At 50.1% G+C, this 13737-nt stretch overlaps 5 protein-coding genes across 5 annotated transcripts; 2 read left to right on the top strand and 3 right to left on the bottom strand.

The window, feature by feature from the left end:
* Positions 1 to 342: 342 nt before the first annotated feature.
* N7489_011390 (bifunctional ATP-dependent DNA helicase/ssDNA endodeoxyribonuclease DNA2) lies at positions 343 to 5596 on the top strand (the record flags this gene model as incomplete). Its single annotated transcript, XM_056717139.1, has 5 exons — positions 343 to 1956; positions 2016 to 2111; positions 2168 to 2662; positions 2727 to 2988; positions 3063 to 5596. 5 exons carry the CDS (start codon positions 343 to 345, stop codon positions 5594 to 5596), a joined length of 5001 nt encoding a protein of 1666 aa, XP_056564761.1.
* A 634-nt stretch (positions 5597 to 6230) lies between these two features.
* N7489_011391 (uncharacterized protein) lies at positions 6231 to 7214 on the bottom strand (the record flags this gene model as incomplete). The annotated part of the gene is made up of 1 exon (XM_056717140.1): positions 6231 to 7214. The coding sequence occupies one exon, from the start codon at positions 7212 to 7214 to the stop codon at positions 6231 to 6233; it is 984 nt and encodes a 327-aa protein (XP_056564762.1).
* Positions 7215 to 7221: 7 nt separating this feature from the next.
* Positions 7222 to 8971, bottom strand: N7489_011392 (uncharacterized protein; the record flags this gene model as incomplete). Its single annotated transcript, XM_056717141.1, has 2 exons — positions 7222 to 8705; positions 8761 to 8971. The coding sequence occupies 2 exons, from the start codon at positions 8969 to 8971 to the stop codon at positions 7222 to 7224; spliced, it is 1695 nt and encodes a 564-aa protein (XP_056564763.1).
* Positions 8972 to 9396: 425 nt separating this feature from the next.
* On the bottom strand, positions 9397 to 10999 carry N7489_011393 (ribonuclease P protein subunit p40; the record flags this gene model as incomplete). Its single annotated transcript, XM_056717142.1, has 6 exons — positions 9397 to 9619; positions 9673 to 10219; positions 10275 to 10376; positions 10449 to 10511; positions 10650 to 10794; positions 10856 to 10999. The coding sequence occupies 6 exons, from the start codon at positions 10997 to 10999 to the stop codon at positions 9397 to 9399; spliced, it is 1224 nt and encodes a 407-aa protein (XP_056564764.1).
* An 872-nt stretch (positions 11000 to 11871) lies between these two features.
* N7489_011394 (uncharacterized protein) lies at positions 11872 to 13333 on the top strand (the record flags this gene model as incomplete). Its single annotated transcript, XM_056717143.1, has 3 exons — positions 11872 to 12191; positions 12255 to 12567; positions 12644 to 13333. The coding sequence occupies 3 exons, from the start codon at positions 11872 to 11874 to the stop codon at positions 13331 to 13333; spliced, it is 1323 nt and encodes a 440-aa protein (XP_056564765.1).
* Positions 13334 to 13737: the final 404 nt, after the last annotated feature.

A 13737-nucleotide genomic window follows, 5' to 3' on the forward strand; every position in this document is an offset into this window, starting at 1 on the left:
CTACATTGGGCAATTTTCTTGTCCGCCTTTACGCCTGGTATTTCAGGCATATATATGCTTCTGCCTTAAAAACTGGGTGTCAGCGATAAACACGCGACGCGTTCTTATCACATTGGGTCTCCCCATGCCCGCCAACAAGGCGCTGGACTCGCCATTCGTTTCATCTTTGCATATGCACGAAAATTGGAAGTAATTAAACCGGTAAATACCATCTCTTAACTGGTATGTTTCGTCTCAAACACCCAATATACCCCCATTTCTGACGTTGTCCTGCTCCAGCTTCCCGCGGAATGTATCCTTACCAATTTTGAACGCGTCATTGGATATTTCCGAATCGAAGCAATGGCAACAAATAATGCATACCCCATATCCTCAAACTCACGAACGAAATTGAACGCGTTTCGCTTCCAAGAAGGCGAAGGAGTTCCCGACGGCGCTACTTCGAAAGACGAGACGAAATTGGTCAATGGGAGCAAAGAACATGAAGGCCCGGGCTCCGATAGTGTGCCAGGGTTGATGCAGACGTCTTCTGACAAAGGATGTCCTCCGTCCCGTGACGCTCAAGCATCTGAATCGCAAGTACAAGAACCAAAGCCGATTAAAGAATGCCCTCAGACTCCGGGAAACAGGATACCTCTGGCGGATTTGATTAGCAACGCTGAGGATTCGTTTGATCCTGCCCCAGGCCCGGAGGTGACGCCAGTCGAGCACGTCATCTGGCAGCATGTGCCTGCCAGCTCGAACCCAGACACCTCGTCCCAGACACCAGGGAGTCGCCGCAGGAAGCGCCGACACAGTTCTTCGCCTGCTGGCTCTCCCTCGAACGGGAACAAGAAGAAAGTGCAAAAAGAACCCCTTGATCTTCATTCAATACAAGCCCTTTTCAAGACACCGCAGCATGATATGGCCGCTGAATTGTGGAATAACTACATGGATAAAAACATGGTCGATGGCCCGGACGACCTTCCACCGCCACGGTTCGCAAATCTTCTTTCCTCTTCGCCCCAGACACCAGGTTCGGGCAGAACAAGTCGAGATTCGTCTGGGCTGAGACGCGCGATTAGCTGCACTACCGATTTCCCGACCTCTCGAACGAAACGACGACGAGTCAATAGACCAGATGCTGGTCCCAATCGCGGCACATTTCAACGAACCAGCAGCAATGTCGAGTCTGGGAAACCAAAGTCCTCAAGGATCAACTATCTTATGGAGAAGATCGAGAGAAGTATACACATGGCCCCTGCCGATGCGGCTCCACCTGGATCGTCGCCTCTGCGCCAACATATGGATGCGCGAAGATGTCGATCGTCTTCACCCACGAAGGACCATAGGCTTCATAAGGCCGAAGAAACCGCCATATCCCCATGTGCTGCATCGCTGGACAAAGTAGGACCTGGGAACTCGCCTGTCCTTCAAGAGTCGTCCTCCGAGTTCGGAGACGATGATCTTGACCAAGGTCTGATGGACCTGGCCGACGCCTCGGAGGATCCTTTCATTGAGCCGGCACATGCATCTAATGAGTTTGCTTCTCTGGGATCTTCTGGCTGGGCTGCCCTTAACGCAGAAAAGTCTCCTTCATGGCAACCGAAAAAGAATCCAATCCTCGACAGCAAACCTGCCATACCCATAACCCATAACACTACGACTAACGAAACAAAAAGCGATGAATTCGATGACTTTGATGAGGATGAATATGACGATCTGCCTGACAACTTGCAGGAAATACTTGCAAAATGTGACACTAAGCCCGTTCCGGTCAATCCATCAAAGCCAACAACTACTGGGCCATCTCTGCAGAAGCCAGATGCAATGAATGCCCGGGTGAATGGCAGTATGCATAGCAAACCCCCAACCGCTGCACCTGTCGCATCATCGGATGATGAGTTTGATGATGATTTTGATCTGGAGGCCATTGAGCAAACTATGAAGCAAGCAGGTGAAGGAGGACCCGCTTACGTTAGTCACTCTTAGTCGCTTAATTTCTAGATATATGCTAAGACAGTCAAAACAAATAGAACCTAAAAGGTCGACAAGCTATCAAACGTTACCAGATCGTTGACATCACGGAGAGCACATATGTTACTCCGAAAGGACGTACCCAGCCAGAGCAGGTTAGATACCTTGCCCTTGCTCCGGATCTAGTCCCGTTCGCTGACTTTAAGTACAGAGTTTGCTAGTTGAGGATGAGAAAACCCGAGAGCGGAAGACTATTATCTTGCGAGAGTCATGGTTTGACACTCCCTGCAGCAAGGACTCGTATATCCACCTGGTCGGGGACTTCAACGCAGCCGGCCAATGTGTTGTGGATAATTTGAACCACATGATCATTCTTCATCCCGACCATCTCATTTCCGCTACCGTCGTAGCAGACTCGATAGACTGCCAGCGACGAGCTGTCCTTCAAGATCGGGTCAAAGTCATTGCCGCACTCGAGCGACCGCAAGCCTTCGGAGTGTTTTTCCACGAAGTTTTTCAAGAAGCCCTCAAAGCGAACCAATGGGATATGGAGTCATTGAAGACATTGGTCGAAACCGTCATGGGCAGACACATTGAAGAGCTGTACTCTGTTCAAATGAGTGTCCCTGAAGCTGTTGAATATCTCATGAGCAGGATGCCTGCTGTTCTCGACTGGGCAGATGCTTTCCTGCATCTCAAGCCACAGGTGTGTCTCACAGCCGATTTGAGGCCTCGTTTGGCCAAGAAACTTCGCTAATCAAGATCAATAGGCCAAGTCTATGGTTGAAGACCGCAATAACTCTAAGCTGAACTTGAGTATCAACAAATTGCTCGAGGTAGAGGAGCACATCTGGTCCCCAATGTATGGCCTGAAAGGTAACATCGACGCGACCGTCCAAGTCACTTGTCGTGAAGATAAAATGGAGAAGAACCTGGTGGTCCCGCTGGAGCTCAAGACTGGGCGAAGGGATACAAACCAGTCACATAGGGCTCAAACAGCTCTCTACACTTTACTCATGTCGGATCGCTATGGTAAGTCATGAGATGTCCTTCAGAGCCCCCAATCGTCTTTCAGCTAGTTGACCAGTCGCTTAAAATTGTTGCAGATATCGATGTCACATTTGGGCTTCTCTATTACCTCGAGTTAACAAAAACACTCAGTATCCGTGGGATCCGACACGAACTGCTCCAGATGATCCAGGTGCGAAATCACCTTGCTGGTTATATTCGCGAAAGGCAACAGCTTCCACCGATGTTGAGGAAAGCTCGCCAATGTATTCGATGCTATGCCAGGACCCCTTGCCTCATCTATCATAAGCTCTCCGAGGATGGCGATGGCGAGACCAGCGCACTTGGTGAGGATTTCGATGCAGCTGTCGGTCATCTGAACAACGGTGATCGGGACTTCTTTCGTAAATGGGATGAACTTCTGACCAAAGAAGAAGGTAATCTTGTGAAGTTCCGGCGAGAACTTTGGACATTGCTGAGCAGCGAACGAGAAGCCCTGGGTCGATGCTTCGGGGATGTCGTTATTGATCCGAATTCTGTGTATGAAGAGAACACCGGGACAAAGATAAATCGCTACCATTATACGTTCATCAAACGACAAGCGTCTCCTGGTTTCTCCTTTGCTGAATCTCAAATAACTGTGGGTGAACCGATTGTCATTTCGGATGAAAAGGGTCATTTTGCTCTTGCCAACGGATACGTGGTGCATACTAGTTCATCACACATCAAGGTTGGCGTGGACCGGAAACTTCACAATGCACGATCAAGGACGGCTGGCTTCGATGCAGTCACAAATCAGTCTTTCAAAGGAATCATGGAGGTCGGGAAAGAAGAGCCCGCTGCTCTGGAAGACCCAGGCGAACAGCTGGTTTACCGGATCGACAAAGATGAGTTTAGCAATGGCATGGCCATTGTTCGAAACAATCTCATTTGCATGATGGATAAAGACTTGTTCCAAGCGAGGCAACTTCGACGGCTCATTGTTGAGGGGCAGGCACCGGCCTTCAAGACAACATCATCTTCATACGCGATCACCGATCCTGGCAATCTGAACGTTGATCAAAGACAAGCCATTGAAAAAGTGATGAGCGCCAAAGACTACGCTCTTGTCCTTGGAATGCCAGGGACTGGAAAGACCACAACCATTGCCCATATTATTAGGGCCCTTGTCGCACAAGGCAAGAGTGTTCTTCTTACATCTTACACTCACACTGCAGTTGACAACATTCTGCTGAAGATTCGAGACGACAACATTCGTGTGCTGCGTATAGGTGCAACCGCCAAAGTTCATCCAGATGTCCAGGAATTTGCTGATCTTGCCGCAATCCCGAAATCAACCATTGAAGAACTCAAGGATTCATACGAAAAGCCGCAGGTCGTTGCCACTACATGCCTCGGTGTTAACCATAACATTTTCAATCAACGCATCTTTGACTATTGTATTGTGGATGAGGCGTCACAGATCACGCTCCCAGTCTGCCTCGGCCCGATTCGTATGGCAAGGACTTTCATCCTGGTCGGTGACCACTATCAATTGCCGCCGCTTGTGCAGAATAAAGCGGCTCAGGAAGGAGGACTTGATGTCAGTCTCTTCAAACTACTCTCAGATGCACAACCAGATTCGGTTGTCAACCTAGAGCACCAGTACCGCATGTGTGAGGAGCTCATGTTACTTTCCAACACCCTGATCTACTCGGGCCGTCTCAAATGCGGCACTACGCAGGTAGCAGCCCGATCTTTGGATATACCCAACATCAACGCCCTCGATAAATTCCATGTCGAGGACTTCAGCCGTGCTCAGTCACAATCCCAGCGAGAGATCTGCCCCGGTACACTCAGTGGCGCCTGCTGGCTCCAAGACTTACTGAGGCCATCCGCAAAAACGCGACTAGTCAACACCGATCCCATCGGCCCTGCAGCCCTCGAGATAGCACAGGGCAATCGAGTCGTGAACCACATGGAGGTCTTCCTCTGCTCGCAACTTGTGGAGTCATTCATTGCCTGTGGTGTTCCCGCGCGCAACATTGGTGTGATTACCTTCTACCGCAGCCAACTCTCGCTCATTCGCCAGAGCCTGCGCAGCCACACCCCGGATCTGGAAATGCACACTACAGACAAGTTCCAAGGCCGCGACAAAGAGGTTATTATCCTGAGCTGCGTCCGCAGTAACGCTGAAAACAACGTCGGCGAGCTTCTTCGCGACTGGCGTCGTGTCAATGTCGCTTTCACCCGTGCTCAGACCAAGCTCCTGGTTGTCGGCAGCAGATCCACTCTCCGTGACGGTAATGAGCTCCTCTGCAAATACGTGCGTCTGATGGAAGGCCAAGACTGGGTTTATAACTTGCCCAGCGGAGCGATAGACAAACATTTCTTCCCTTCTCGTACCATGCAGTCGCAGCTCATGTCCCCGGGTGCGGCCTCGACTCCTGGCTCTGCGAAGGGCAAAGTTATGGGCAAGAACAAATCGCCTTCTTCTCGTCCTTCCCGTGAACCATTGAGCCCACTGGGCTCCCGAAAAGCAGCGCCTGGCCTTCGGAAGCCTTCAAAGACAGGTGCAAAGTTGTTCAACGGCACGAAGGTGGTTGGGAACCGGCCCATCCTGCGAGACATAGTGAATGACCTGACGGGCTAACATACCATGTTTCAATCGAGGTCTTGTTTCTCTGATTCAATGTTTAAATGCAAATCGACGCGTTCTGTTTTATTTACCTGGCTTGGCGCGCTGATACAGCCACTCGTCGTGCGTATGTTATGTTTTGGGCTTGGCGAATGCATTGGACATCCTGTACGCTCTGGCTATTGCCTAACACTGCAGCCTGTTGGTTATCGGCTGTCAAATGTGCTTGGGGATATGGCTTTTCGGATCATTCCCTTTCGTTACCTGTAGAAAAGGTGCCTTCATGATCATGATTGGCTTTGCAGACCTCATTTGCTTTTCAAGATTGCTTCCAAGCTCTTCAGAGCCCACCTTAGAAACAGCTGCTCTTCTCGTAAATAATATGCATGAAGACTCTATTAATCGAATCTACAGTAGAAAGTGATGAATGAGAAAATTGCATTCATGTAGGCTACAATCCATGTGTACCTACTGTAACACCGTGATCAGAACCTTGAAATCCTCCGCATAAACAAATCCCCAGCGAAATATTGAACTCGATCACAAAGAGCAAAGACCTCCTTCTCAACACCTCATTATGATCCTTCGAAACAAGAAAAAGAAAGGAAAGGTTCACAGCCGTGCCGGACAACACCATCTCTGTCCGATTCTACTTCCTAGAAACTCGTGCCTTCTTCATCTGGGGTCCGTTCAAGTAGGTTCGGTCGCCGTTAGGGCTAACAGTCCATCGCGCATGATTGTCTGGATTAGCCACGAAGTTGCTAGGCACAATGTTCTCCATAAACTCGAAAGTTCTCTTTCTGGGCGAAGCGGCAGAAAGGGAAGAAACAGACTGCTTGCGCTCCTTGGTAGGGGTGGAATATATTCCCTGCATTTGGTGGGTGCGTTGCTGAACTTGCTGAGATGATGCTTGGAGCTGTTGTGTTTGTTGCATCATAGACTGCATGCGCTCCTTAGGAGGCATGGGATAAACTGCCTGCATTTGGTGGGTGGGCTGCTGAACTTGCTGAGCCGCTGAGCTTTGGAGCTGCTGTGTTTGGTGCATGAAATACTGCATGCGCTCCTTAGGAGTTGTGGGATGGATTGCTTGCATTTGGGGGGCGGGCTGCTGAACTCGGGCCGGTGAACCTTGGAGCTGCTGGTTGATGGGTTGCTGAATTTGCTGAGCCGCTGGCGCCTGGATTTGGTTGGTTCCGGGCGTCACAGATTGCATGCGTCCCTTAGGAGGGGTGGGATACACTGCCTGCACTTGGGGGGTGGGCTGCTGGACTCGAGCCGGTGAACCTCGGAGCTGCTGGGTTTGATGCATGAAAGACCGCATGCGCTCCTTAGGAGGAGTGGGATACAACGCTTGCATTTGGGGGGTGGACTGCTGGACTCGAGCCGGTGAACCTTGGAGCTGCTGGTTGATGGGTTGCTGAACTTGCTGGGCGGCTGGACCTTGGAGCTGCTGTGTTTGGTGCATGAAATACTGCATGCGCTCCTTAGAAGTGATGGGATAGACTGTTTGCATTTGGGGGGCGGGCTGCTGGACTGGAGCCGGTGAACCTTGGAGCTGCTGGTTGATGGGTTGCTGAATTTGCTGAGCCGCTGGCGCCTGGATTTGGTTGGTTCCGGGCGTCACAGATTGCATGCGTCCCTTAGGAGGGGGTGGGATACGCTGCCTGCACTTGGGGGGTGGGCTGCTGGACTCGAGCCGGTGAACCTTGGAGCTGTTGGTTGATGGGTCGCTGAATTTGCTGAGCCGCTGGCGCCTGAACTTGCTGAATTTGGTGCATGGAAGTCTGCATGCGCTCCTTGGGAGGAGTGGGCTGCTGGAATTGCTGAGCCGGTGAACCTTGGAGCTGCTGATGGATGGGCTGCTGAACTTGCTCTGGCGCCTGAACTTGCTGGACTTGTTGCATGGAAGTCTCCATGCGCTCCTTGGGAGGGGTGGGATAAACTGCTTGCATTTGATGGTTGGGCTGCTGAGCTTGCTGAGTCGCTGCAGCTTGGAATCGCTGGTGTTGTTGCATTGCATGCTGCTTCTGTTGCTGATGCCGGTATTGACGGACCTGCTCTTTGTGCTGCGAGACCTTTTGATGGCACAGCTTAAACTGCTGTTCGTAGATCTGGAGCTGCTGTGGATCTCCGCGCGGCTGACGTTCGAGATGAGCAGCCTGCTGCTGAAGTTGCTTCCATTCAATACGAAGATGCTGCTCTTGATTCCGGAGACGTTCCTCAAGTGGAAGCTGCTGCTGCTGGCTGGGATGGCCCGCCGGCACTGGAGTCATCGAGGCAGGGAGAGAAGTTTCCCGAGCAGGGACAGGAGTCTTTGGGGCAAGGAAACGGATTGGAGCAGGCGTCTGTGCCTTCGGGGCAGCCGCAATCTTCTGAGATGTGACTGGGACTGAAGTTGTCTTCCCTTTGGCCTTGCATGCGGTGCTTTGAGCCTTTGTCTTCTTCTGTATTTTGTGTAGCGCGTCGTCTTGTTTCCCCTTGGGAACCCGCTTGCCTTTCTGCTTGGGTGGCTGAGTGCGCGATTTGCCTTGTGGCAAAGCAAAAACCTTGACCGTGCCAGTTGCTGTACCGGAAGTGGGAGGAGCGACTTGAGCGACCGGGGCAACATTGGCGACTGGAACGACATCGGTGGCTTGGCTGGTTGGAGGGGTGACTTGAGTAACCGAGGTATCAGCGGCAGCAGTGAGTTGAACAGCTGGATCAATGGCGATCGGAGTGTGTTGTGTGACTGAAGTAGCGACTTGGGTGACTGCAGCAACTTGGGTGACCGGAGCAGCAGTGACAGGAGCGACTTTAACGGCCGTAGCAATAGTGACCGAAGCGTTTTGGGTGGTTGGGGCATTTTTGGTGGGAGTGACTTGAACGACCGCAAGGGGAGGACCCAGGTCGGCGTTCTCGAGATACTTGAGGGTGTCCAGCGGATACACTGTCGGCTGGTTGGTGCAAGTGCTCAGTGGAGTCACGTCATCAACCACATCAACCACGGTGGGAGTAGATGATTCAGGGTCAAGCTCAATGTGATCCTCAGTCACTGGACCAATGACAGGGTCGACACCGAGTTCAAGAAAGGCCTTGTCAAAAGTAGAGCCGGCACTCTCATCGGGGTCTCCTTCGAAGTGATATCCTAGGAGCGCAAGTCAGTTCAGTCCGATAATCGTAAATCAGGAGATGTAACTTACCATTAGCACGAGCGAGTTCCCAGAGGGTCATGCAGGAACCATCAGCGCGGAAAATATTCGCAGGCACTTTCCATTCGTCAAGGCCCAGGATAGCCTGCTGTGGATGTTCATCATAAGGCGCATCGGCAGGGGCGTCGGTGGTAGCCTCATTTGGAGCTTTCTCATAAGCCTCCTCGATAAATGCGTCGGTAAAAAACTGAGTAGGCTCCATAATGAATGATGGGATGAAAAGAGAATGTGAATGTGAATGAGAGTACAGGTAGATTTGTAGAGTCAAGGAAGGTGCAGAAACATGAAAATTGATAGAAGATATGAATAAAGAGTGTCAATTGCTGAACGACTGGGAGACTCGAAGAGCAACGAATATGGAATAGCTAACTGTGTTCTGTAGCTATGAATGGGTAATGGATGAATGGATAATGGATGGGGAAGAAAATGCGAGTATGAGGAAGGAAGGAAGGATGAAAAAGGGGGAAGGAAGGAAGGAAGGAAGGATGAAAAAGAACGATGAAGATGATTGTGCGAAGCTGCGTGACCTGCTCTCTCCAGGGCAAGATGATGAATGGGGTTGGTGTGGATGAAGCCCTGGAGAAATAATTCCCCATGGGGTGAGTCGACAAAGGGCACAGGGTTAGGTCAGGGTTCGGTCACCGATGCCCCCATCAACTCCCAACATAGAGTCATCCGACCATCTGATCCATTGGTTCGTTTGTTATCCTGAGATTCTTCTGTTTGTTTGGGTTCACTAGGTTCCCTAGGAAGGACCATAACCGTGAATCCGTCCCTTCCCTCCACGGCCTCTTTGCCCAGAGTAGCGACGGCAAGTGCAGACCAGGATACATTGCTAGCCTTGCTTTGTCTATTGGACGTCAGTTCTCGACCAGAATACCACAGGAAACATTCCGAACTCACAATAGATTCAGGAACAGCTGCATGATCCAACGGGACGATATCAAACCATGCCATTTTAAGCTCATCAAATCAGAGGTCTGGCTTTCATCTGGGTCTGGAACTGTATAACGACTCAGGTACGGATCGACGTCATCTTCCCCAGATAACCGGGGAGAAGCCATCTGAACCATGGCAAGCCATTCGGACAGGGAGCCACAGTGTTCCTGCAGATCACCTTCCGACATTTTCTCGAGTACTTTCCCCTTTTCGTTAAGAAACGGCGGAGTGATTATTTGCTCGTGACCAATTTCCTGTGGCTCGCAGGTAATCAACTGCGGTTGGAGCTTATTGATCGGCTTGGTTCCTGCTACAACTTTCAGTAAGTTATTGCTATTTCCCTTTTCGGATTCGGGGCCATAGTCACCTTCGTCCTGACCAGGGTTGCTTTCCAGGTCGTGGAAGAGCCAGGCCATTGATTGAGTCAGAACATTGGTGAATGCCCATACGATTCTTTCGAAGCCTTTCTTGCCATGAAGCATGGAGGGCAGCCGCAAGTTCAATTCTACCACTGACGACATAATTAGTAAGTATTCGATGAGCCCATATGCTCTGGTTGCACACACAGAATCTTTCTTTGGCATGTTTTCTGCCGCCGCTGCGACAAGGCTTGCCTGTGAGACCTGTTCGCTCATAGATCTCCTTCCCTAGTTCCATTCGAAGTACCCCTGTTTCATTCGAGTCAATTCTCGGCTCCGCAACGACAAGACCCTTCCAATCACAGCTTCAGGGGAACGAACCATCTTGGAGTGTGAAGACATTATCGGATCCTGAACGTCCTTCGGATATCATCAATATATTCCCTATGTCCCAGGTCAGTCCAAGTCAGACTGCCGTCTTCGATAAAGTGGTCTCTCTGGGCACAAAAGTGGTCTGATGCCAACTGAGGGCCATCCAAATATGGAAGAGCTTTTCGACTGATCCGGCGGAGGCAAAAATACCTGATTTGATATATGTATTGAAGAAATCATGCTCAAGCAGAGCCGAAGGAGGCATGAAGACTCGTGCATATCGAGGTTTTTCTAGTTTGCTCTCGAGCGATGGCTTCAACTGCAAATAAAACTCCTTGGGCAAGATAACCTCGGCCTATACCCAATGATCAGTCCAATGACCTTGTATTTCTCAAGGCAAGCCACAGGCCACCTACTGAGTGTACGAATGCATGATTTTGAATTGTTGAAAAGGGCAATCTCTTGCCCGGGATCTGCTTTGGGTCGATGAATGCCGGCAGCTGAGCGATGGTAGTGAAGCACTTTTCACGACGCGATGCGTCGTCCACTTCTTCAAACATGCTTTCTCTGATAGCCTTCGAAGTGATGCTTAATGTTGACAATTGAAGCTCTTGAGTTCTGCAGGGTCAATTTTTCAGCCGAAGGGTGAGGTCCGATTAAGCTCGGGCTTATCGGACCCATAAGGCTGCAGCTATCAAACCTTCCCACATTCAACTGTTGAATTGGAATTTGGAGTATTTTCACAAAGTCTAGGTAACCAATATAGGAGTATTGTAGAGATACTAGATGTATTGAGTCCGAAGGCATGTGTAAATTCAGGATAATATGTATGAATAAATATAAGCAGCCTCGAAACTGTAACCTGTATATGTAATGGCTCAATGTAGTGCTTTTATGTCAACTTGTGAGGGGAACCTAAACCTGGAGTTTCCTTCTAATTCTACTATATTAATTTGCTTGAAGAGCTTTTATTATGTGACCATGTATATATAGAGCCCAAAAAAAAGTTATGCTGTCCATTAGAACGTACTATACTGTGAATTAGAATGCAAAGTCTACCAACATACAATGTAGCCCTGGAATAAACAAGATGTCTAGAATAACTTGGAAGTAACTAATGTGCCAATTGCAATCTAAACAACTTTAGGTCTATGGCATACATGCATATGTTCCTGGTGGTGTTGATATAACGTGTAGAACGCATTTCTTCCCTATAGGTGCCATGCCAAACGGTGAGACCCAGAAAATTACAGAACTCACTGGTTCCTCACTTGTTGCTTCCTGCTTCCTTTTATCCTAATTTCTTTTATTTTCTTGTTCTTGTACTTTTTTTTTTTTTTTTTTTTTTTTTTTTGGCGATTGAAACGCAAATTGGACGAAAACCCTAATCTACTAAGGCAGAAAACGTTGGGTGCCTGAGGCGGATATCGTGATGGCGGCACCCGATAACGATCCTCCGGCAGTATCGGGCTTCCTAGAGGCGGTATCTGAGTACTCTCCGTCTGTCTATCATTCTTCGAATAGCATCCAGCCTGAGCTTCCAAGTCCTATCGCTTCTTCTGCTACCGTTTCTACCGCTGGTTCGAATGCAGGTAGTCCAATCTCGCGCCAATTCCTAGAGGAGGAAGACGAAGAGATGGCGCCCGCTCCGCGTCGCGAGCTCCTACACAAGGATCACTTTGCATTCGTGTTTGGGAGCGTGAAAACCCAAAACTACTTAGACCCTGTCTCCAAGGGACCAGGCTCTCACACGTAAGTCTGGCTTTTTGCGTCAGGGGCTATCGCTCATTTACTGACAACGGTCTGGGACCACAGGATCCGCACTCTTGCTTGGAACCCCACGGGCCAGCTGATTGCGACTGGCTCAGCAGATCGCACTCTGCGAATCTGGAACCCGGACCGTCCTCATGTACGATACTCTACTGAATTGCGCGGCCACACCGCTGGTATCGAGAAGGCTCTTTTCAACCCAGTCCGCGATGCGGAGCTAGCCAGTTGCTCGGCCGATGGTACAGTGCGCTTCTGGGATGTGCGCTCCAAGACATGTGTGAGCCGTCTCGATGTCGGCGGCGAAGCATTTACACTCTCCTGGTCTGCTGACGGCAGCACAATGATCGTCGGCAAGAAGGTAATCATGCAGCGCTGCGACTCCGCAGATTTGATGCCTCTCATGAGAAAGCCACTAACATACGACATGTAAACAGGACGACACCTTGATTCCCGTCTCCGTTCAATTCCCCTCCTCTCCTACCACCCACCCCGATGGCGTGAATGCCCTCAACCTCCCCTCCTCTACGCCCGGCGCAACCACATACACAGCTCTCGATCCTCACCCTCAGACCGTCCAAACAAATGCGACAACCTTCTCCTGGTGCATGCCGACACCCGAACGTCCGGAGCAGCATGTATTCGTGACAACTGGTGAAGGCAAGGTCAAAATCATGTCCTACCCTTCCTTCGATATTATGCACACTCTCAACGCCCACACCTCGGCCTGCCTTTCAATTGCGCTCGCCCCGACAGGCCGATACCTCGCAGTTGGCGGAAGCGACGCTCTCATCTCCCTCTGGGACACAACCGACTGGATCTGTCGCCGCACTTTGTCTAGCGAAAATGGTGGCGCTATTCGTGGCGTGAGCTGGAGCTTCGATGGCCGCTTCATTGTTGGCGCATGCGATGAGATTGGATGTGGTGGTAATGGACTGGAGATCTTCCATGCTGAGTCTGGCGATAGCATTTACACAATTCCTACTGCTGGTGTCAATGCTGGTGTCTCTGCTGTTGCGTGGCATCCCTCTCGCTACTGGCTCGCTTACTCGACTACCACTGATGGACCTGGTAGCTCCAGCGCTGGAGGCTTGAAGATTGTCGGTGCTGCTGGTGGTGGCCTGTAACCTCGAGCATTCTATTGTACTTCCTATTCTTCAGCAAGCTTTGCTTTTGGCTATGGCCTCTGTGATCTAGATTATTATCGAAAATTATCATGAATGGACGTATTGAAAAGACCAAAAGGGTGGCTAAGTAAGATCAATAGATTTCTTAAGATTTCAATGTATTATTGTAGAGATTGGTTATTAACATGAACTAACAGGCCCCAAATACTCCGATTGCAACCGTATAAGCTATCCAAGAGTGAAGAGTTCCGCCCCAAAAAGACCGTTCATTCGTTCGTCATCAAATCATTCAAAAGCAGAGCTTAATGGAAGCTTATCAGGCTGCCACTTTGCTCGACCACTGTGGCAAGAAGAGAAATGCAATGGAATTTGCAGTTCCGTGGTTGGTAAATTAACCAAGTCCT

This window comes from Penicillium chrysogenum (assembly GCF_028827035.1).
Source record: "Penicillium chrysogenum strain IBT 35668 chromosome Unknown utg000005l_segment0_segment0, whole genome shotgun sequence".
In the NCBI taxonomy this organism is placed as follows: Eukaryota; Fungi; Ascomycota; class Eurotiomycetes; order Eurotiales; family Aspergillaceae; genus Penicillium; species Penicillium chrysogenum.